Genomic DNA, 23,434 nt, shown 5'->3' on the forward strand with positions numbered 1-23,434 from the left:
AGGAAGAACTGACAGGGAACAGCCTTCAAGTGGAGACCGTAGATTAGATCTGCTAATCTCTGGAATTAATCCAGAACAATTGAAGTTAATGGCCGTTAACAATTTTGGAATCTAACGATGGAACCTTCTGTGTGTATACGAATATCGGGAGAGTCGTTCTTTCCGCCCGTGGCTCGGCAGAACACTGAAGCATCGATTCTGAACTGGGCTGTTGTCAAATTTGTCGCAAGCATTTATAGCACACACAAAAAAATTAGACTGATAAAATGTCAACCATCATTCTCGTTAAGAGATGGTAAAAATAAGGTGCGAGTTTTAGGGGATGGGGGGAGGAAAATAAATAATGTATTATACTTTAAAAAGGTCATATGTTTTTATTTCCCAAAGTAGAAACATGAACATATTTTTAAAAAGGCGGTTGAAGTCCTAATCGTGGACAGTTTTAGTAACCCTATTAATCCCAGAATATGTTCAGATCCTTCAGAGATTGTGATTCTTTTTACTAGTATAGAAAAAAATCACAATTATTTTTTTTCCCAAAGCATGAGCCCTAGAAAACCCCAATGTTATACCTACCGCATCCAACCCAGCCTTAAAGGCTTCTAGTAGCCGTCTAACAGGCTCCATTAGCCACTCGTCCTTGACTATGCTGGGGAGAAAGGCATGGATTTTTTGGAGCCAGTTTTCGGTCTTTGCCTGCCAAACATCATCCAGTGGTTTTAAGGTTGCATCGTAGTAAGCATCCTTTAGTGTGGCTAGAGGCTCTACAAAAATACAGAAGATATGCTTATGGTGAAGCAACTGATGTCATTTTCTATGTCTTTCTAAAACGAAAAAGGTTGAGAGTTGCCTCAAGTACTTCCTGGGTGCAGAATATTAAAGCAGCAGTTCAAACAATATCCTGCATGTGTGGTTTTTTTTTAATAAATCAGTTCTGTACTATGAGAAAATACTTGCAGCATTTAAAAAAAATCAAAAAATTTTAAAGACATTTTTAATGTATTTTAATGTAACAACCATTTACAAAGTCGCATCACCTTCCTCTTCTGAAACAGGCTCTGGCACACCCCTTTTTGAGCCCTGCCCTCTCTCTAGCAGTGCACCAATTGTATCAAGTGACTGCCTGGTCACATGATCTTCCCCACAGAACTTTGCATCTTTGGTCCTCTTCTGCTGCACTGACAGCCATATAGTGAACCCTCGAGCCGAATCTTCGCCGATCGATCACAGGAGAAAAAATGGATCGGCAACTCAGCTAATTACTTAGTGTGTAGATTGTACTGATGCACATATTGAATGGAAATGGTTTTTTTCTGTTTGTTTTTTTAACTGCAGCATGAACTGCTGCTTTAAGATGCAATGTTACATTTACAGGCATATTTAAAGTAAGAAACAACTGGTGGTGTTGAGAGATTTGGGTGGTGTTGAGAGACTTGCTGCAGACTCCCTTATAGAGTCCATGTCAAAAGTGACACTGTGCGCTCATTTGCATGTCATTTCCGAGAATCCCTTGCTGCAGTGGAAGCACTGTAGGCTAGGAGATGAGTGTGAAAAGCAGGGTTACAGACCTGTATAAGACTTGAATGTGCTCACAAGTGATATTTTCATTTGCAGACCAAGAGGAACTCTGTGCATATAAGATAGTATCTTCAGCATAGAAGCTGTCTTACAAACTGTGGGCAGGTCAAGACAGAAAAGAGTAAGGACATCTTGCTGATCTTACCAACTGCCCTTGGTACAGAATCGACTTGATTCCTGACCCCGATTCTGCGCTAGATCATTTCCAAACAGAGTTCTTAAAACTATGATACCCATGCTCCGCTATGCAGCATAACAGTACGGGGGGCCCACCTTCCATGGGTTGCAATCAACCTTGTTGCGATTTACCATTTCAGTGACGCCTTGTGGAAAAGCTACTGGCACAACCAAGGATCTGAATTACTACAGATGCTTGCAGAATGCACAAGGCAAACAAGACACGCAAAAGCGCAATATGACTGACGATCTTCACAAGAATACAACAAACCCAGCTAACTTCTGGAAGGTTATCAACAATATATTCCAGCCTTCTAACCATCAACAACCATCTAGTATCAAAAAGGATGCTACTACTCGGACAAATCCCACTGATATTGCAAACGCATTCAATTAATATGTTGTGGGGTGTGTTACTTCCCTATTATCAAAGTGCAACCCGAACTACAAACGTGAAGCTCAATCCAGGAAAACAACTGTAGCCCCACCTTCTACCAATATTGCCCACAATTTTCCATTTGTCCTAGTATCTGAAGAGGAGATTACACAAGCGCTCCTCAAATTAAAACTAAGCCGCCAATGTGGACCTGACTTACTGCAATCTAAATTCCTACAACTTGGTGCCTACATTGCCCAAAATGCTGTGCAAGAACTGAATTAAATAACCCAGAGCAAGCGATTGATTACAGGAGAACGGATCGATCTGCAGCTTAGCCAATCACTTATCATTGTGCAGATTGTATTGATGCACATATTGAATTGGAAACAAAATATATATATATTTTTAAAACGCCAGCTTGAACTGCAGCTTTAAGGAGAGAATTGTTCAGATTGAGTTTCCTTTTATATTCATAAATGTATTATAACTCTGCTGCAATTCACATCCAAATACTTAAATATCTTACTTTGCAGCTCTGTCTGCATTTGTTGAACAAGCTTGTGAACTTTTTCAAAGTACACAGGAAGGTCGTATCGCAGAGCTTGTCTCAGGCCGCTCTGCTTCCACATCTGGTTAAACGCTTTCGGGCCATGCTGTAAGGTTCCAGCTATGTCATGGGAGATTTTCAGAGGCCACCCAGCTGCTTCATGCAGAAAGTCATATTGTTGCACCTGCGAGAGGCCCAGAGGATATCATTATAATTCCTTATTGAACACTTGCAATTTATTGTAGCAATTATGTCACAGTAATCCTCCCATTTTTGTGAATGGTTATCAGCCATTCAATGTGTTATCCATAATACCTAAATATGAATTTGTGTGCGTGTGTGTATTTGATAACTTTATTTCGTATAGTGCTTTTCTCCCAACAGGACTCAAAGCCCTTCATAATTACAGTATAGTGCGCAGTGCGCAGCACATAGGAATTATTACAGACACACTCCTTGCCCAGATGAGCTTACAATCTATGTATTTGGTGCCTGGGGCACAAGGAGATAAAGTGACTTGTCCAAGGTCTCAAGGAGCCGACACCGGGAATTGAACCAGGCTCCGCTGACTCAAACTTAGTGTTATTTACAGAGTCTCTCTCTCACAGCCATGAATTCTGCATTGTATCAAAAGATTCTAGAGGAGAATGTCAGGCCCGGGGGCCCGCTCTCTAGCCTGAACAATGCATTATTTTGCTGCTGCACATGCGTGATTGCCGGTCGCTCATGTGCATGCACGATCGAAGCTTGCTGAACGCGCATGCGCACAAGCAGCCGGCAAGTGCCAATCATGCATTCGTTATAGGAAAGAGCCAATTGCGCATGCACAGTAGGCAAGTGCCAGTCGCGCATGCGCGGCCAAACAATACAAAAATGTTGCCTGGGGGCCTGCGCATGCCTTTCTATGCCACTATGTCAGGCCATCTGTCCATGAGCTGAAGCTTAACCAAAAGTGGGTCATGCAGCAAGACAATGCTCCTAGGTATACAAGCAGGTTTACAAACGAACGGCTGCAGAAGAAGAAATAACGCATTCTAGAATGCCCTAGTCAAAGTCCGGACCTAAACCCCATCGAAATGTTGTGGCAGGACCTGAGGTGAGCTGTCCATGCAAGGAAGCCCTCAAATGTCACTGAGCTGAAGCAGTTCTGTAAGGAGGAATGGGCCCAAATTCCGCAAACCCGATGTGAGAGACTGACCAGCAGTGAGAGGAAACGCGCAGTTGAAGTTATTGCTGCTCAAGGGGCGCCACCAGGTACTCGAAAGGTTCACATACTTTCTCACACATAGAGATTGAATGTTTAATCATTTGTGGATAAATAAATGTTGAAAAAGTATCATATTTTTGTGTCATTTGTTTGATCAGGTTATCTTTATCTATTGGAAAACAAAGAACCGTTCCTGCGCTCCTCCCTTTGTACCAATTGGGCTAAAATACACTAGTGACATGTTTCCATTAAGAACCTAAGTCTGTGTAACAAAGGAGTCGTGTGGCGGCATCTTTTGATCAAAACATGATTCAAGCCGCAATCCCGTCAAGGCTACCTCCGTTTAGCAGCTACCTACACTGAATATATGTCATTTCTTATTGTCCTATGGACTAAACTTTGTGGTGTGTGAAAGTGCCCTGAAGGGGTTAAATAAATGACATATGCTTTTGTGATTTGGTGCAATTAAAAGCTGGCCAAAGCCAGCAAGTTTTGATCAAAAGATGCCACCACATTAGCCCAATTGTTAGGAGCGCAGGAATTGTTCTTTTTCCCCATATATGTAAGGCCAATCCTTTTACCGGCTGCATACTTGACAAAGGGAGGAGCGCAGGTAATATGTACAGTATTTGTTTTCCATATCTTTATTATTAGGACTTAGATTAAGATCTAATAATATTTTAGGTTTGAAATATGTGAAAATCTGAAGGGGTTCCCAAACGTTCCCGCCACTGTAGATATAGATACAGATGTACAAGACTTACTGTTTTCGGCACCGAGGCAAGACGCAAGAGCGCGACTGCCGTGGTGCCGGAGGGTTATCGCTGCAGCGGGTCCGATCCAGAAACATGGACCACACGCAGTGCGACCGCCGGAGCACTTTGCCCGGAGGTGCCGCTTTAAGGTTTTTCACCACGGCTACAGAGACAAGAAGTCTTCCTACGCTTGTGTGTGTGTGTGTGTGTATATACATATACATACATACATATATATATATATATATATATATATAATTAGTCATTTTGTTATCTGAAGCGCTCCAGATATATTTTCTTATCGATCTAAGTTTAGAGAGTGTGAAAATAAAAAAATGAAAAGTTACCCTTCTCCAAATGAAATCATTTTTCTGCGTATTGAATAGAATTGTATACATTTTCTTATGACACAGGAGATAACATGATACAATAGATAAGTCTGGTTACTGCTGTAACTTGTGAGCTCTGACCACACCAAACGTTCTCTAACCTCATCTAATGGCCTGAAGAAGCTTCCTCTTCTTAGTACATGTTCATAGGGGTAGTACAATCTATCTTTTTGTTTAGCAGGAATTCTTAGAAGTGGGGAGGGGTGACGCTAAGCTAAATCTTTACATTCTTGGAATCCACAAGCAAGAGATCCTTTTATTATTTACCATATAAATATATTTGTTAAATAGCAATAAAACCCCACAATGAATTGCAGGAGAATGGAATATGGTAAGAGGTGCCATGGAATATGGTAAGAGATGCCATGGAATATGTTAAGAGATGCCATGGAATATGGTAAGAGATGCCTTGTCACTTTATTGGAAGTATGCAATCCATAAAAACATTGGCCAATCATATTACTGTGCGTGATATACATTTGTGAGCTTTTCTGAATAAAGAAAACAGTTTAAAATGTGGGTGAAAGGGTAATAGAGACTTTGGGGCTTATTCTGTATCTGTCGAGCGGGCCTTTTTCGGAAGCGATTCCCCCCAAAACTGCTGATCGACCACTTCGGAAGATATAGAACTTGCCCCTTAGAGCAGGGGTGCCATGGCAACGTGACCCCGCAGCTTTGAAGCCGCGTAGCCATGGCGACGCGTCACCAAAGTCTAGGTAAGGGACGTTGCCGAGACCCCACGCGATACCCCGGCATTTAATTTAAATGCCTTGGGGAAGAGCGCGGGGCCTCTGCAACCGCCGCGCCCCCCCTGAAAAATATTGCGCCCTCAGTTTGCGCACCCCTACCTCAGAGCAGTGTTGTAAGTGTATTACAGCTGGATTGCTATATTCTGCACCATGTTTATTAGTTGGGATAGATGAATGTTCTTCTTGCATACGCACTTTTGTTTGATTTATTCAATGGCTACAATGAACCCTGCTAAGCAAAAGCTACTTACAGATTTCTGAAATCCCCTGACGTATGCATCAAATTTTGTATTCATCTCCCCGAGGCGCATTTTCAGGTGAGATCCAAGGTCACCAAGGAAGTTCTGTGAGAATACAAATAGTGCCATATTCATCATATTCCTGGCAGCTAATGCATCTATTAATGTGCCATCCCCTTCGTTTTTTGTTAAACGTACGATGTGATCTCACACAACTCAAAAACACCCAAAAGCCACTCGTTACGTGAATAATAAGAACATTAAATACGCCTTTTCTGCTGTCAAAGTCATTATTTATTTTTTAAATAAATGTACAAGCCAGCATAAGAAATATAATTTTGTAGCCAATTATGGGTAAGGGCTAGGAAGCTGTCGCACACTAATAGTGGCAAAATCCACGGGTGCATGGATCTGAAGAAGAGTCTAGGAGGTCCTCCGAAATGTCATATGTAAATGTACCAGTTAATAAATAAACCAGCACCAGCTGATGCTGGGAGATTATTCTCTATGTGCCTCCTCTCTTCTGTTAAATCCCTTATAACAGTAGAATTCACACACACTATAATATAACAGGCTAAAGGTAACGTGTTTATATATTCACAGTGTGTTATAGGGGGCACCGGTAGCCACATTGTAATGTTTGTAACGCATTTACAGTATACATCACCTCTGCTTTGACAATAGTGTCTCCACAACCTTGATAAGATAAACTCAGGCTCTGATTAGCTGCAGTGAGCAAAACGTGTCCTAACCGCTCTGCTTGTGTCCCGTTACCAATGAAATAAGCGTTCACTGCAGCCAAATGTTTGGCATCTGTGCATGCACTGAGCTCCACTCCCTTTTCCTCGGAAATTCCTAAATAAATACAATAAAAATAGAACATTTTCTGCTGAATTTCATCGGAAATGCTACAATGCAAAGAGGCTGCCATGTTTATATCCAAGTAGCTTTGATTCAGTGGGATCAAATATATGTAACTTTCCTGTGCTAGAATGATCAGAAAAACATTGCTCTACAAACGTAAAGTACTCTAGCACTGGAGGTGTTCACCCCTCTTATGCCAGAGGACGGAGCCTGCAACACATTGCAGGGCACGGTGTTTAATTAGCCATGCATTTTATGGGAGGGTAACAAAGTAAAACTGCAAAACTTAGCAAATCTAAAGCTGTAATATTTATATTTATTCTGTGCCGCTTCTTCCAGGGTCTGCTGCTAACTAACGATCCACAAATCATGTATCATACGGGTGAATTCTATATACTCTGAAGTTGGTAGAAAATCCCCATTTACATGAATAGGGCTTTTCGGCTGAAAACTATGTGCTTTGGAGTCACATAGTTACATAGTAGTCCGTAGTCCATGAATTTACTGCATAGCCTTTTAGCCCTTGGCATTTGGCGGGGTGTGTGGGAGGGGAATGTTGTCCAGAAACAAGGCAACTACAGGACTACATTTTGCCTTTCTAATTGACTGCAAGGTAACCAGAGCAAGCCTGTTATATATTGATAGACTCACAATCAGCCCACTTCTGTATCGTCTACTCTGCCACAGTCACACCGTTCTTATTTAAGTTATAAAGGATGCACTCACTGACCCATTCAATGGTACTGCCACTTTAGCAGAGGGATTTCATATTCCCGCTGAGAGCGTTCCTTTGTACCAATAGAAAACTAAGCTTATTCCAACTGAAACGGTGCAAAGTTCATTTTCTGGAGTACAAAACTAAGTAGTAAGGTGCAAGGACAAGATACCCCCCCATGTTTATTATTGCATCTGCCTGAGCCTGTCTGTATACCCATCTGGGATTATTACACATTGATTCATGTTTTCAGTTCGAGATGTGTGTGGTACATTTCTAACACCCACTAAAAATGAACTGGACTCTTTGGTACAATACGTTTCTCTGCACATTTCCATCCCTCCAGTATACACAGCATTTGCCATGTTTTAAAAGGTTTGATTTTCTGTGTTTCCTGCCCTGCGCTGTGCCCCCCCAGTAACCAGACATTCCAGAATGTAGGCTACTTGTTCAGTGTTCAGAGGACAGTGTGAGAGGACAGTAAGCATCAGCTGTTACATTTAGACATCCTCGTGATCTCCTGGTGGAAGAAGCTTTAACTGGCTTGAAGCATGCAGCTATTCTCCGTATTGCTCCATACTGCATTAAGTTCAATTTTATGGGTTCCCAGAAGTGAAAATATACCCTGGTCATTTGAAATGACATGGTTCCAAAGGAATGCTCTTATGGTGACTTCATCTAAAGCAATAGTAGACACAAACTATGCGCTGTAAGCAACATTTGATATGTTCTGGTATCACTAATCTCTACAAGCACTACAGACAGAGAACAGCGATCCCCTTAACAGATGCTGCACTGCACAACATTGATGAGATGTGCACGGATTTATTTGAGAGAAAGAGAACAACTAGTTCTCTTGATTTAGTAGATGAATCTGCTTGTGCAGATTAAAATTGAATTTTTATTCTGAAGTACTTGAATTACAGGCTGTGTGGTGTTATCATTACTTGGAAACCTGCGCTTTTCGTAAGTACAAATACAAATTAAACTGGAATCTGCAGAAACAGACTCACCCACTAAATCAAGAGAACTACTTGTTCTTTCTTTGCACACCATAACAATAACAATGATAGATATATAGATAGATATATAGATAGATAGATGTAATCAATTTTGTGGAGTGCACCAACTGTTACGGGGATTGCTTTTCTCTGTTTATAGTGCTTGTTTAAATGGCTTAATCCCCAGGTAGCACCCAAGAACAACAACAAGACAAGACATTTTGTCTAAAAATAATAATTCAACAGTTTGAGCAAAGTATCTGTTCATTGTTAGTGGCGTTGTGTAAATTGTCTTTAATCTCTATTTAACATTTTGTATCTTGAATTATTGAGTAAAGGAACTGTGTACGCATGTGTGTGGTCTTTGATTCAGCGGGTCCCACTATGTTAATGTTTAGGCGGATGGACTTATCATTGTGTGGCATGGGCTGGAAGAGAAAGCTACAGTACAAGAGCTTTTGGTTTTACTTTTACAATGAAACCTAGTTTTTCTTCTGAAACATTTTGAGCATAAAATGGCGACTCAGGAAAAATGGCTTCATTACTAAAACAAATACTTCCATTTTTATTGGAACGCTGGTCTTATTGGGCTGATTTCACCCCATACAGGTATAATAATTTGCCCGCAGTTTACTTTACCTTTTACATGTCCAATGTTGAATTGTAAACACTTCTTCCTCTTGGAAGCACCCAGTGTCCATCGTTCATTTCCCCCCAAGCTCCCCCTGAGCAGGAGTTGATGGTTAGCGGAGGAAGACGTATATATGCCCGTAATCCCCATCTGAACATCCTCCGATGCTTTCAGCTTCAGAAAAATAGGACACGTGTGTTTAGTTAAAGACAGAAAACCTATATCTGTGGGCTTTTCTTTTGTATGACAACACCTAAACCTACCCATCCCTACTCTCTTTATACCATCTATTTTGCTCCTTTATATATTTCAAGGTAGTGTGTAGTGTATTCTTGCATAGATTTCGGATTCTTACCATTTTAAAATAATATTTTGATTCTCTTGCCTATTCACCCTATACTGTACATGTATGTCATACTGTTTAGAATCATTGTACTAAACGTGTTCACGTAGAGGAGTTTACCTTTCACACGTGTAATTGCTGATTTCCTGGTGAGATCCAACTGCAGTAAAAGTGGAAACTACACGCCCATCTCTATCAATTTTACTGTGTATACCAGGGGGACAGCTGTATACCAGGGGTCACGAACAGGTCAGGTTTTAAGGATATCCCAGCTTCAGCACAGGTGGTTCAGTAAAAATGATTGAGCCACCTGTGCTGAAGCAGGGATATCCTTAACCTGACCTGTTGGAGGTTCCTGAAGACTGGAGTTGGGAACCGCTGCTATATGGAAATGAACTCCTCTATATACAAGAATTCCACTAAGCTTCACTTCCTTTTATAACAAACTGGTTTAGACCGTCACAATAAGGCTGAGTCCATAGTGACTTCAGCCGTGTGGAGGCGCGCTGAGGCTGAGGGAAAGCGGGTGCTTTCACACGCCATCTGGGGGCGTGTCGGGGGGCGGGCCAGTGACGTCACGGAGCTGGTTCGCCCTCAATGCTCAAACTAAAAAATTGTCGGCTACGCTTCCGCACGCTTCCGGAAGCGTGCGCGAGCCCCTGCTAAAGCTGCTCTCATTGCGGCTGCAGGGGCTCACTGACAAGCGTCAGTGCGGGTCAGCGCCTAAGCGCTGACCATGCCCGTGGCCTTAGGCACAGTATCACTTCCTTTACTACTGCTCCTACTAATGTTGGTCGGGATTGAGCTACAGTACACAACACATTAAATATATATTATATATAACAGTAATTGGGACTAAAAACCTATAACATGTGCTACATACCCTGTATCGTCTGTAAAACAGGTATTCATTTTACAAGGAACAAGGTAGATGTGATGCTCTAAAATTGTGACAAGTCCTGTAAATTGAATATCCAAATGTATAAATCCACAATGGGTTAATCCAAAACACGATGGAGTGCCCCTAATAATATTGATTAGGAACTGGTGGGAATAAGTGTACTAGTGGAGTCGGCTTGACACACACAACTATAACACATAATAGCACCCAACCAGCACAATACTTATAAATGGACAATGTCCATGGTAGACAGGAATAAAATAAGGCACTGCGGCACTTTACCTGTGCTACCCAAGGGGCACTCTTGTCGTTGGCGGCGTGCAGTCCATCCGTTGTAGGTCCAGGAAAATAGAGAGCGTGGATAGAGCACAGCCAGGGATATCCTGTATATTGCGTGCAGGAAAAGAAGAAACAGCCAGGCCACTCCAGAGGTAACAAAAAGTAATACTTAATTTATTGCATGCTGAACATACAGAAAAAATGGACTAGGTAAACGCACCTACGCGTTTCGTACTCAATGTACTTTATCAAGGTAAAGTACATTGAGTACGAAACGCGTAGGTGCGTTTACCTAGTCCATTTTTTCTGTATGTTCAGCATGCAATAAATTAAGTATTACTTTTTGTTACCTCTGGAGTGGCCTGGCTGTTTCTTCTTTTCCTGCACGCAATATACAGGATATCCCTGGCTGTGCTCTATCCACGCTCTCTATTTTCCTAGATATTCATTTTAGTCTAGATACAGTAGCAATGCGGCTTTACATATACCGGTATTTTAGTAGATGCTTCCTATGCTGCACATGCTCGATGTTGATAAACTAATGGATAGCTGAGTATCTTCAAAATCCTTTATCTTTCATTAAACCACACAGTATGTCATGCGTGGGTGCACAGTATTTACTTTTACGTTGAGTGAGTAATTCTGCGCTGGGCTTGTTCCATGATCTTTTAAGGCCAGCGCAAACCATGTGTCATCCTTCACATTGGGAGACAAATGAAGCCGGGTTTCAGATTTCAAAAGCTCCTCTTTGTTGAGATGATGTTTTCCAGAAAGAACAATAGGCTAAAAATAAGACACATTACATTATTTGGGGCAGCTGATTATTCTGGGAAAAAAAGACAATACTTAGAAAATAAGACTGCATTTATGGGAAATGCAATGATGTAAACCAGGGGTTCTCAACTCCAGTTCTCAAGCCTCCCCCCCACTCTAAACAGGCCAGGTTTTTGGGATATCCCTGCTTCAGCGCAGGAGGCTCAATCAGTCTTCGACTGAGCCAGCTGTGCCGAAGCAGGCCCTTCGACTGAGCCACTGATTGAGCCACCTGTGCTGAAGCAGGGATATCCTCAAAACCTGACCTGTTGTGGGGTCTTGAGGACTGAAGTTGAGACCCCCCTGTTGTAAACCATACCCACTTACGTGTGCAAGATCGCAGAGATCCACTTTCAGAACGTGCTCCATGGTATCCAGGTAATTGGTGTCTATAGTAGTGAGAATGTGCTGCTGGCTGCAAGCCACTAGAAATAGGTTTTCAAACGTCGCTTCCAACTGGAGCCTGTCAGAATTCGACGTGCTGTTTCTCTATAATACATTGAATAAAAAAACAGATTTGGGCTGAACGAAAATGGCACTTTTTGCATGAGAAATCATTGTACTGTAGGTTGCCGGTAATAATACTTTAAAAACCATTATTGCAGAAGGATATATACGTGAGGGAGAGTCACTTTTTTACTTTTGGCGTTCTTCCGTTTAGGTTAAGCTATTCATTTAAACCGGATGTAGGGGGCAGGATGCAGACGGGCAGCCAAATAATCGTGGCCATTTACTGGCACTAGGAACAAAAGAATACCTGGGCGCTCTCTTCCAAATAGTATAAAATAATGAATAAGAAATACTACCTTCTTTAAAGGGGGTTAACAAGTACCCCTATAATTGGAGTTCCACCCGAGGCTCAAAACCCCATCAGGATCTATCCAGGATCCTTGACATAGACAAAAGACACAAAAAGATAGTGGAGCACAGGGGGAACAGTAATAGGTCTACTCCTGTTACTAGTTTAACACAAAATGTGCCAGGTGAGGAAAAATACTCAAAGAGTGATGCCCATGTGCTTATGTACTTGGCTTGGTGCTTAAGGGGTAAAATATTCTGGGGTATTTTACCCCTTGAGCACCAAGCCAAGTACATAAGCACATGGACATCACTCTGAGTATTTTTCCTCACCTGGCACATTTTGTGTTAAACTCGTAACAGGAGTTAGACCTATTACTGTTCCCCCAGTGCTCCCTTATCTTTTGTGTCATTTACTGGCACGCCTGAAAAAACTGTTGGCCACCCCTGTACTATAATATGTACATGTGCTAGCTCCACGAAGGGTCTCTTACAGCCCATGTAATCACTTTGGGACATAAGGCAACATCACGGCAAACTACAAAGGAATATTTACTGTAAATGCAAACCCTTTTGTTTCAATCGATTGTGCTTTATTTGTTTCTAGATGGGTGTGCTTCTACTTAATATGTTCCCCATTACTGTATCTTAAAGAAGATGACTTCTGCATATCCATATGATTCCTCAAAACGGTTGTGTTAAAGCTGCAGACCCAGCAATATTCTACATGTGTTTTATTTATTTAATAAATCAGTTCTGTGCTATAAGAAAAAAACGTGTAGCATTTTTATTTTAAACCACTGTGAATGACATTTTGAATGTATTATAATGTAACAAGCATTTTTTATTTCTATAGCAACCATTTACAAAGTCACATCCCTTCCACTTCTGAAACAGGCTCTGGCACACCCCTTTTTGGGCCCTGCCCTCTCTCCAGCAGTGCACCAATTGTATCTAGTGACTGCCTGGTCACATGATCTTCCCCACAGAACTTTGCATCTTTGGTCCTCATCTGCTGCACTGACAGCCATGTAGTTGAACCCCCGAGCAGGATCTTCGCCGATCGATCACAGGAGAACTGATCGATCAGCAACTGAGCTAATTACGTATCATTGTGTGGATTGTATTGATGCACATATTAAAGTGGAGGGGAAAAAACGTCAGCTTGGACTGCTGTTCCAAGGCAACATGGTGGATTGCAAACAAAAGAACAAGTCATGAAATAACTGGTCTATCAGTCAAAAACGCAACTCCTATTTTCACATAAACCAAATCATGTTATTGCCTTTGTTCTCTGTGTAGGATATGTGAAGAATGGTGGCTAGGTTATAGCTTGTCATTTCACAACATTCTCATTTACATATGTTTCTATCTTGTATTACACTGAGCAGTTTTTATTAAGGCTGGAGAGGTTTTGGACAGGTTTGCTAGTTTGAAATTCGTACTTTGCCCAGTTGGAAGTTTGTTCAAAAGTTCCAGTCAACGTTCGTAAAAATGTTTTATTTCCAATGCAAGAAAACATGAGCCAAAACCCAACAGGCTCATCCTAGGATTTGGATTTTTTTTTTTTTTTTAAACTGGGCAAATTTCGAGGTTTTTGAAGGAATAAACCTATAAACTTTTACGGGAGAATTTGAAAATGTTGCAATTAAAAAAAAAAAAAAAGAATTCTGTGTATTTTGAATTTTTTTTTTTTACATATTTAAGTTCCAGCAAAACCAAACACTGAAACATATTCTTCTTTTTTTTTTTTTTTTAGAACCTAAGCCAAAACATCACCCACTTTTTAGAGGCTCATTCTTTATTGTCCGAAGCAACTGTTCATGCCTTTTGCTGCCGAAATAGCCACAAAGTCCGCTTATGAAAATATAGAATAAGATCCTTAATTTTTACCAAATCTGTGCAAAAGAAACAATAATTGTACTTTTTTCTTTGATAAACCACAAGTCGACTCATACCCTGCTCCCAAAGCCCAACATATTGCAGACATTATTTACTCTATTACTGATATTGTGACTGTTACCTCAAACATCAGGCTCTGTCTGACCTTTTTCGTATCCCACCTCATGTCCACATACTCAGTAAAAGTGTTGGATGCATGCTCCATATTTCCGCACACCTGAAGTTTTTCAGCGCCTAACAGTTGCTGGATCTACAATATACATAAATAAATAATACATGTCAGTGTTTTAAAGCAGGTTTGAAATTTATTTTGATTAGTTTTATTTGTGGGTGAGGTGGGGGGGAAGAAGGGAGAATGTCTGCCTACATGTAGACCTTATACCTCTACTATATGCTGCAGTACAGTGAATATTGGTGGGTGCTTAAAACTTTCTACAATGCATTTTGGGTAAAAGATGAAAAGCGTCACGTTAGTTAGTAGCGCGCCTGCTGATTCCAGATACACTATACAATATCACGGTCATGTCCCGAGCTAGGAAATGTACATAACGCAATGACTAGAATACGCTTATACCAGGGGAGGCAAACTCCAGTGCTCAGCGGCCACCTCAGGACAGGTTTTAAGGACATCCCTGCTTCAGCACTGGTGGCTCAAACGGTGACTCAGTCATTGGCTGAGCAACCTGTACTGAAGCAGGGATATTCTGAAAACGTGACCTGCTAGTGGCTCTTGCGGACTGGAGTTAGACACTTCTGACCTATACTATCAGCCTTTTTATTAAGTCAACAATATCGTACATACAATAAGTGGCTGGGATACATGTATAATATTATTTGCAAATATTTAAAGACCGGTCTGATACACACAAAAGGCTTTATTAATCACACCGTTCATACCTGACCTGGCAAAATGGTCACACAGGCATTCCAAGCTTTGGTGTTATTCATTAATTTGTCCTCCACACTGATCCTCAAGTTCACAGGACGGCCTTTATTCCACGCAACTTGTGCCTGTAAAATATGGGAAAGTGGTAACAAATGCAGGCGCATCGTACGGAGGCCATTTTACATTTGGAGTTTGATGACATTTGCTTATTTTTTTGCAGGCACAATTAGTCCTTTGCCTCATGAGCTTACAACCCCTGCCGATGCTTTGCAGTGAAACGCAGCGTTTGGGGATGTCACAGACGGATTGCTCTGGCAGGCTCGGAGACGCCGACCACAGCATGCAGCATGGACTCTCCCGCACAGCTCACTGACTCCATACTGGGGATGTCACAGACGGATTGCTCTGGCAGGCTCGGAGACGCCGACCACAGCATGCAGCATGGACTCTCCCGCACAGCTCACTGACTCCATACTGGGGATGTCACAGACGGATTGCTCTGGCAGGCTCGGAGACGCCGACCACAGCATGCAGCATGGACTCTCCCGCACAGCTCACTGACTCCATACTGGGGATGTCACAGACGGATTGCTCTGGCAGGCTCGGAGACGCCGACCACACAAAGGGTGCAGCATGGACTCTCCCGCACAGCTCACTGACTCCATACTGGGGATTCCCCTGCACAGTCGTAGCCTGTCCACGGCTGCTTATCTCTGGACGTGTGCTGTGAGCCTATTGGAGTCAGTCCGTATGCCACAATCAGCGCCATTCCTTGCGATTCAGGTATTGCCATAAACACCGGAGAGGTTTCCTAGTGCTGCTGCTCGGGAGACTTTGTATTTGTATCTATTTTTGAGTCTTAGGCTGCGTCCATAGTGCGCGCAACGGCGAGCACAGCGCAAACAAAATGCAGTAGCTCTATCGGGCCGGCCATAGTCTGCACGGCCACGCACATGAGGAAGCGCGCCATATTTTTGAACAGATTAATTATTTTGTTTTTTTCGCGTGACAGCCAATGAGGGCCTGGTGACATCACGGCCACGCCTCCGCCACATCTCCCCGTCGCAAGCGTCACAGACCGCTCATGCGACAAGTGCGCCGAGACTCAGTGCGCTCCGTAGTGCGCTCCGTAGTGCGCACCTGCACTATGGACAATGTCTTAGTAGCACAGCTAGTATGGTGATTACCTTCACCGTAAACTGCAGCAGTGTGGCAGAGAACGCCCGCATTGATTTGAGTTATATCATTTCCCCTTTTATTGTCGACACATTTATTATGCAGATACTGTAGCACCGGGTACTGCTATTCATACCTCCTGGGGGGACATTATGTTAACCCCTCAGGATCTATGCTTCTCGCAGTCACATAAATTATCTGATATTCTGGTTTATTGTTGGATTATTGTTGGGGGATTCATCTGTGGTGTATATTTTTTAGAGTTTGCATGTGTTTGTGTCACCGCCGGTTTTACTTGTTATAATAAATACTTTTTTGATATTTTTTCATAATCTGTAATCATCTTTTTGGAAACTCTGGGAGACCTCACTTAGGCGTTCCCTTTTCTTGTTTGTTCATGTCTACCTTTCTCCTGGGGGGCACCGCCTGTCCACTACAGGCACTGAGTTTTGCTTTTCATTCTTATTTACTTTTTGGTAGTGGTGCAAATCCGCCATCTTTTGCAGAATGTAACTTTGGTGCCTGCGGCAGACGGAGATATAGGGGTCACCCAGGGTCACAAGGACAACTGGAGGATTCAAACTGAGCTCAAATTATTTAGAGACAGTGATCTTGCCACTAACCTACTCCATCATTTCAATGAGATGGCTATGAGAGTAGGAAAACACAAATCTCTGTTTCCCATTGGGAAGCCAAAGGCACCCATTCAACATGCCATGAAGGGCTTCTCCTGGCTCAGGCGTTCAATTGGAATGAATGCAACTGAAATCTTTCTGAGCAAATGCATGTTTGGGGGTGAGAGAGCAATGCTGTCCCAATTCGTGTGAGAATTCATGCAAACGTTTTGGCGAATTCACCAATTGGGCAGAAAGGATGTAAGAACATTTGTGTGCGCACGTTTGCATACGGTTGCACCCACTTCACACTTCCACCATTGGCAAAGTTCATTAACATTCAGCTACTATCGTAATACTGCTCAACTATGCATTTCCAACCATTTCAAACTCATTCTGTTTATGTATCGGAGGCTCAAAAACACAGGCTCCCATATAGTGCAATGGGGGTTAGGAAAGCTGGACACTAGATATCCGGAGTCATTTTTCCTGTATTTGTGTGTCTGTTCTTCAAGTGAAAGAAGCTTTGATGATTTGTGCTGTGAAGGCATCTCCCCAACATCAGTTACACTGCAGCATGTTTTCCATCATGCTTGGAGTCCCGAAACTTCCTATACAAACGGTGTTATGGCTGATCCACAAAGCCTTCGTCTAAACGGTCTTTGTGTAATAACTTTGGCACCGAGGGCTGTTTATCCAAGTACAAAAGAGTCATATTTATATAATACCCGAATCTTGGGCTGTTAGCAAGAAAAACACATCTGCAGGTTCAGAAGTTGGATTCAGAAATGAAAGTGAGAGGACAAATAAACTATGAAGATATGGCCAAAGACAGAGGAGAATGCAGAAGAATATAAGATTAGAGACGTTGAACACTGGCAAGTGCTAATATTTATGTTCTGTTTAACCACTTTGTTGTATGAAAAGAGGCTAATACTTTATCCAGAGGCTGCATGTCACACTGTTAGTAGTAGTATATAGACATTATTCTGAGAAATGGTTTTTTTAATACTTTACAGTACCTGTTGACTGTATTTCCTTCCTCTTCTTTCTGATAAAGAGCTGAGTTCCAACTGCCTTAATGCAAAGTTAAAAGGGTGGGTGAAACCAGCTCGGCAGTCTAACCGTTCCTTCCCGATCTTCAGCGCAGATGAAATTCTCACCTTGACAATAGAGATCATCAAATGCACAACTCTTTGTGATTAAGCACATTACATTTATATTGTTAAGCCGTAGCAGAATTTATATTCCATACTAGTGACCTGTTTTAGTAAAATCTAAGCTTGAAATGTGTAAGAAAATGCGGTTGGTGTTTGTGTGTGAGTGTGAGTGTATGTGAATATATGTGTATATAAAAAAACTTTGAGAAAGGTTCCGTTCCGGAGCCGAAACGTCGGGATTGGTTGTCTGTCTACACATGCCTGAATACACATTTTATTCCCTGGATGTGAGTGCTGCCTCTTTTTTGCCTGACGCAAGGATGGTAATATGTTTTGTTTATTTGTATGGTACTAGCACCACCATTGTTTTTCACTATATAGAGTGCCAGCTGCTTGTTTTTGATATATATACTAGCTGAGAGACCCGGCGTTGCCCGGGATGTAAATGCGTAATAGGTAGTATTATTTATAAATTGTGGAACAATAGGTGAGTATTTGTTGTAAAGGTTGGATAATAATATTGAAAAGAAAGATGGAAGAAAATGTAATACGATGTTGTATAAAAATGGTTTATTGTAACCACACCACAGTACAATGTATATTTTGGTGCCATAAGTGATGTAAAAATGTGAGGCGTGTGTCCTGCTAGGGTGTGAGGCGGCGGGTGGCGCGTGGGTTGTGAGTGCTGTCTGCGAGTGGGGGTCCTGCTAGGGTGTGAGGCGGCGGGTGGTGCGTGGGTTGTGAGTGTTGTCTGTGAGTGTGGGTCCTGCTAGGGTGTGAGGCGGCGGGTGGCGCGTGGGTTGTGAGTGCTGTCTGTGAGTGGGGGTCCTGCTAGGGTGTGAGGCGGCGGGTGGCGCGTGGGTTGTGAGTGCTGTCTGTGAGTGGGGGTCCTGCTAGGGTGTGAGGCGGCGGTGGCGCGTGGGTTGTGAGTGCTGTCTGTGCGTGGGGGTCCTGCTAGGGTGTGAGGCGGTGGGACAGTGATGTCGGTGCGTAGGGGCGGGAGGCAGCAGGTGTGTGTGGCGGCAGGTATGTGTCGAGTGTGGCGGGTGTCTGTTGAGTGCGTGCAGCGGCTGTGAGGCGGTGGGTGAAAGGCAGAGGCGGCCGGAGTAAGGGCGGGTGAAAGGCAGAGGCGGGGGGTGGGGAGGCGGTAAGGCGGGCAGGAAGGCGAAGGGCGGCGGGAAGGGGAGGAGGGGGTGGTGGAGGGGGGCAAGGGGTGGAGGAGGGGGGCAAGGGGTGGAGGAGGGGGGCAAGGGGTGGAGGAGGGGGGAAGGGTTAGAGGAGGGGGGGAGGGTTAGAGGAGGGGGGAAGGGTTAGAGGAGGGGGGGGGGAAGGGTTAGAGGAGCGGGGGGGGGAGGGTTAGAGGAGCGGGGGGGGAAGGGTTAGAGGAGGGGGGGGAAGGGGTGGGAGGGGGGGGAGGAGGGGGAGGGGAGGGGGGTGCATGGGTGGAGGGAGGGGAGGGGGGGGGGTGGAGGGGAGGGGAGGGGGGGGGTGGAGGGGAGGGGAGGGGGGGGTGGAGGGGAGCGGAGGGGGGGGTGGAGGGGAGCGGAGGGGGGGAAAGGGGAGCAGAGGGGGGGAAAGGGGAGCGGAGGGGGGGGAAAGGGGAGCGGAGGGGGGGGAAAGGGGAGCGGAGGGGGTGGAGGGGAGCGGAGGGGGGGGAAAGGGGAGCGGAGGGGGGGGGAAAGGGGAGCGGAGGGGGGGGGAAAGGGGAGCGGAGGGGGGGGGAAAGGGGAGCGGAGGGGGGGGGAAAGGGGAGCGGAGGGGGGGGGAAAGGGGAGCGGAGGGGGGGGGAAAGGGGAGCGGAGGGGGGGGAAAGGGGAGCGGAGGGGGGGGGAAAGGGGAGCGGAGGGGGGGGAAAGGGGAGCGGAGGGGGGGGAAAGGGGAGCGGAGGGGGGGAAAGGGGAGCGGAGGGGGGGAAAGGGGAGCGGAGGGGGGGGAAAGGGGAGCGGAGGGGGGGAAAGGGGAGCGGAGGGGGGGAAAGGGGAGCGGAGGGGGGGAAAGGGGAGCGGAGGGGGGGAAAGGGGAGCGGAGGGGGGGGAAAGGGGAGCGGAGGGGGAAGGGGGGGGGAGGCGGTGGGAAGGGGGGGAGGCGGGGGAAGGGGGGGGGGAGGCGGGGGGAAGGGGGGGGGAGGCGGGGGGAAGGGGGGGGAGGCGGTGGGAAGGGGGGGGGAGGCGGTGGGAAGGAGGGGGGAGGCGGTGGGAAGGGGAGGGGAAGCGGTGGGAAGGGGGTGGGGAGGCGGTGGGAAGGGAGGCGGTGGGAAGGGGGGGGGCGGTGGGAAGGGAGGCGGTGGGAAGGGGGGGGGCGGTGGGAAGGGGCAGTGGGAAGGGGGGAGGCGGTGGAAGGGGGGGGGCGGTGGGAAGGGGCAGTGGGAAGGGGGGGGGCGGTGGGAAGGGGGGGGGTGGTGGGGGGGGGCGGTGGGAAGGGGGGGGGGGCGGTGGGAAGGGGGGAGGGGAGGCGGTGGGAAGGGGGGGGGGAGGCGGTGGGAAGGGGGGGGGGAGGCGGTGGGAAGGGGGGGGGGAGGCGGTGGGAAGGGGGGGGAGGCGGTGGGAAGGGGGAGGGGAGGCGGTGGAAGGGGGAGGGGAGGCGGTGGGAAGGGGGGAGGGAGGCGGTGGGAAGGGGGGAGGGGGGGCAGTGGACAGGAAGGGGGGGCAGTGGACAGGAAGGGGGGGCAGTGGACAGGAGGGGGGGGGCAGTGGACAGGAGGGGGATGCAGTGGACAGGAGGGGGGGGCAGTGGACAGGAGGGGGGGCAGTGGACAGGAGGGGGGGCAGTGGACAGGAGGAGGATGCAGTGGACAGGAGGGGGGGGCAGTGGACAGGAGGGGGGGCAGTGGACAGGAGGGGGGGGCAGTGGACAGGAGGGGGCAGTGGACAGGAGGGGGATGCAGTGGACAGGAGGGGGGGCAGTGGACAGGAGGGGGGGCAGTGGACAGGAGGGGGGGCAGTGGACAGGAGGAGGATGCAGTGGACAGGAGGGGGGGGCAGTGGACAGGAGGGGGGGCAGTGGACAGGAGGGGGGGGCAGTGGACAGGAGGGGGCAGTGGACAGGAGGGGGATGCAGTGGACAGGAGGGGGGGGCAGTGGACAGGAGGGGGGGCAGTGGACAGGAGGGGGGGGCAGTGGACAGGAGGGGGGGCAGTGGACAGGAGGGGGGGCAGTGGACAGGAGGAGGGGGCAGTGGACAGGAGGGGGATGCAGTGGACAGGAGGGGGGGGCAGTGGACAGGAGGGGGGGCAGTGGACAGGAGGGGGGGGAAGTGGACAGGAGGGGGGGGCAGTGGACAGGAGGGGGGGGCAGTGGACAGGAGGGGGGGGGCAGTGGACAGGAGGGGGGGGCAGTGGACAGGAGGGGGGGGGCAGTGGACAGTAGGGGGGCAGTGGACAGGAGGGGGGGAAGTGGACAGGAGGGGGGGGCAGTGGACAGTGGACAGGAGGGGGTGGACAGTGGACAGGAGGGGGGGCAGTGGACAGTGGACAGTGGACAGGAGGGGGTGGACAGTGGACAGGAGGGGGGGGGCAGTGGACAGGAGGGGGGGAAGTGGACAGGAGGGGGGGGCAGTGGACAGTGGACAGGAGGGGGTGGACAGTGGACAGGAGGGGGGGCAGTGGACAGTGGACAGTGGACAGGAGGGGGTGGACAGTGGACAGGAGGGGGGGGGGCAGTGGACAGGAGGGGGGGGCAGTGGACAGGAGGGGGGGCAGTGGACAGGAGAGGGGGGGCAGTGGACAGGAGGGGGGGGCAGTGGACAGTGGACAGGAGGGGGTGGACAGTGGACAGGAGGGGGGGCAGTGGACAGTGGACAGTGGACAGGAGGGGGTGGACAGTGGACAGGAGGGGGGGGGCAGTGGACAGGAGGGGGGGAAGTGGACAGGAGGGGGGGGCAGTGGACAGTGGACAGGAGGGGGTGGACAGTGGACAGGAGGGGGGGCAGTGGACAGTGGACAGTGGACAGGAGGGGGTGGACAGTGGACAGGAGGGGGGGGGGCAGTGGACAGGAGGGGGGGGCAGTGGACAGGAGGGGGGGCAGTGGACAGGAGAGGGGGGGCAGTGGACAGGAGAGGGGGGGCAGTGGACAGGAGAGGGGGGGCAGTGGACAGGAGAGGGGGGGCAGTGGACAGGAGAGGGGTGGCAGTGGACAGGAGAGGGGGGGCAGTGGACAGGAGAGGGGGGGCTGTGGACAGGAGAGGGGGGCAGTGGACAGGAGAGGGGGGGCAGTGGACAGGAGAGGGGGGGCAGTGGACAGGAGGGGGGGGGCTGTGGACAGGAGGGGGGGGCTGTGGACAGGAGGGGGGGGGCAGTGGACAGGAGGAGGGGGGGCAGTGGACAGGAGGGGGGGCAGTGGACAGGAGGGGGGGCAGTGGACAGGAGGGGGGGCAGTGGACAGGAGGGGGGCAGTGTCACACACACACACACACACACACACGCGACACCTACCTGTACTTCCGGCCGCCGCCATCTTCTCACTCGGCACCGCGAGGGAGGAAGGGGGTCCGCCATCTTACGCGCCGCGTGGCAGCCTGTTCCCACGCCGGGGAGGGAGGTGAATGTAGCAGGAGGGAGTGGTGTGTAGCGGGAGGGAGTGGTGTGTAGCGGGAGGGAGTGGTGAGTGGAGCGCGAGGGAATGGAGCGGGAGGGTGGTGAGTGGAGCGGGAGGGAATGGAGCGGGAGGGTGGTGAGTGGAGCGGGAGGGAGTGGAGCGGGAGGGAATGGAGCGCGAGGGAGGAAGGGGGTCCGCCATCTTAGGCGCCGCGTGGCAGCCTGCCTGTTCCCCCGCCGGGGAGGAATGGAGGGGGAGGGAGTGGTGTGTAGCGGGAGGGAGTGGTGTGTAGCGGGAGCTACACTGTGTGAGCTAGCGGGATAGGGGGAGGGGCATTGGTGGCATGGTGTAGCGGGGTAGGGGGCCTCGCGGTCTGGTTGCGGTAGGGAGCTGTGTGAGGTGCAGGAGATGAGGCGTGCTGTGCGGTTCGCGGGAGCTACACTGTGTGAGGTGGCGGGATAGGGGGAGGGACATCGTTGCCATGGTGTGTGAGTGGAGGCCGCAGCCTCGCGGTCCGGTTGCGGGAGGGAGATGTGTGGCGTGGAGGGGAGGGGGGGTTTGAAGAGGCAGTCTGCAGTGTTTGGTGTTGTGTGAATGTGTGTGTGTGCTGTGTATGTGCGTTGTGTGTAGATTCTGTACCTGATTCGGCAGTCTGTGGTAGCAGACGTGAAGGTTTTGATAGCTGTGAAGCGTGGCCCCAGAGCAGGTTGAGGATTAGAGGATTAGGTGTTGCAAAAGCAAAGCGTTCCCAAAACTCAGTGAGGGGTGGGACAGTGTGGAAGTATTAGGGCAGTGGTT

The 23,434-nt window shown here is 47.7% G+C and overlaps 1 protein-coding gene and 1 long non-coding RNA gene across 3 annotated transcripts in view; one reads left to right on the forward strand and one right to left on the reverse strand.

Annotated features, from left to right (window-relative positions):
- LOC142463092 (uncharacterized) overlaps positions 1–23,434 on the reverse strand; it is a 291,163-nt gene that overhangs the window by 38,501 nt on the left and 229,228 nt on the right. The window contains exons 57-66 of one of the 2 annotated variants that reach the window (XM_075565366.1): positions 17,966–18,106; positions 15,165–15,278; positions 14,389–14,517; positions 11,895–12,056; positions 11,376–11,537; positions 9,240–9,405; positions 6,688–6,875; positions 6,033–6,125; positions 2,661–2,865; positions 577–764 (exon numbers count right to left, since the gene is read on the reverse strand). In XM_075565366.1, the coding sequence (XP_075421481.1) occupies positions 577–764; positions 2,661–2,865; positions 6,033–6,125; positions 6,688–6,875; positions 9,240–9,405; positions 11,376–11,537; positions 11,895–12,056; positions 14,389–14,517; positions 15,165–15,278; positions 17,966–18,106 (1,548 nt within the window). Of the gene's footprint in view, positions 1–576; positions 765–2,660; positions 2,866–6,032; positions 6,126–6,687; positions 6,876–9,239; positions 9,406–11,375; positions 11,538–11,894; positions 12,057–14,388; positions 14,518–15,164; positions 15,279–17,965; positions 18,107–23,434 lie in introns of those variants that run through there. The other variant, XR_012787370.1, reaches the window with a different exon arrangement.
- Positions 8,347–16,661, forward strand: LOC142463093 (uncharacterized). The gene is made up of 2 exons (XR_012787371.1): positions 8,347–8,565; positions 15,374–16,661. It is a non-coding gene; the product is annotated as an uncharacterized LOC142463093 (long non-coding RNA).

This window comes from Ascaphus truei, chromosome 11 (genome assembly GCF_040206685.1).
Source record: "Ascaphus truei isolate aAscTru1 chromosome 11, aAscTru1.hap1, whole genome shotgun sequence".
Lineage (NCBI taxonomy): Eukaryota > Metazoa > Chordata > Amphibia > Anura > Ascaphidae > Ascaphus > Ascaphus truei.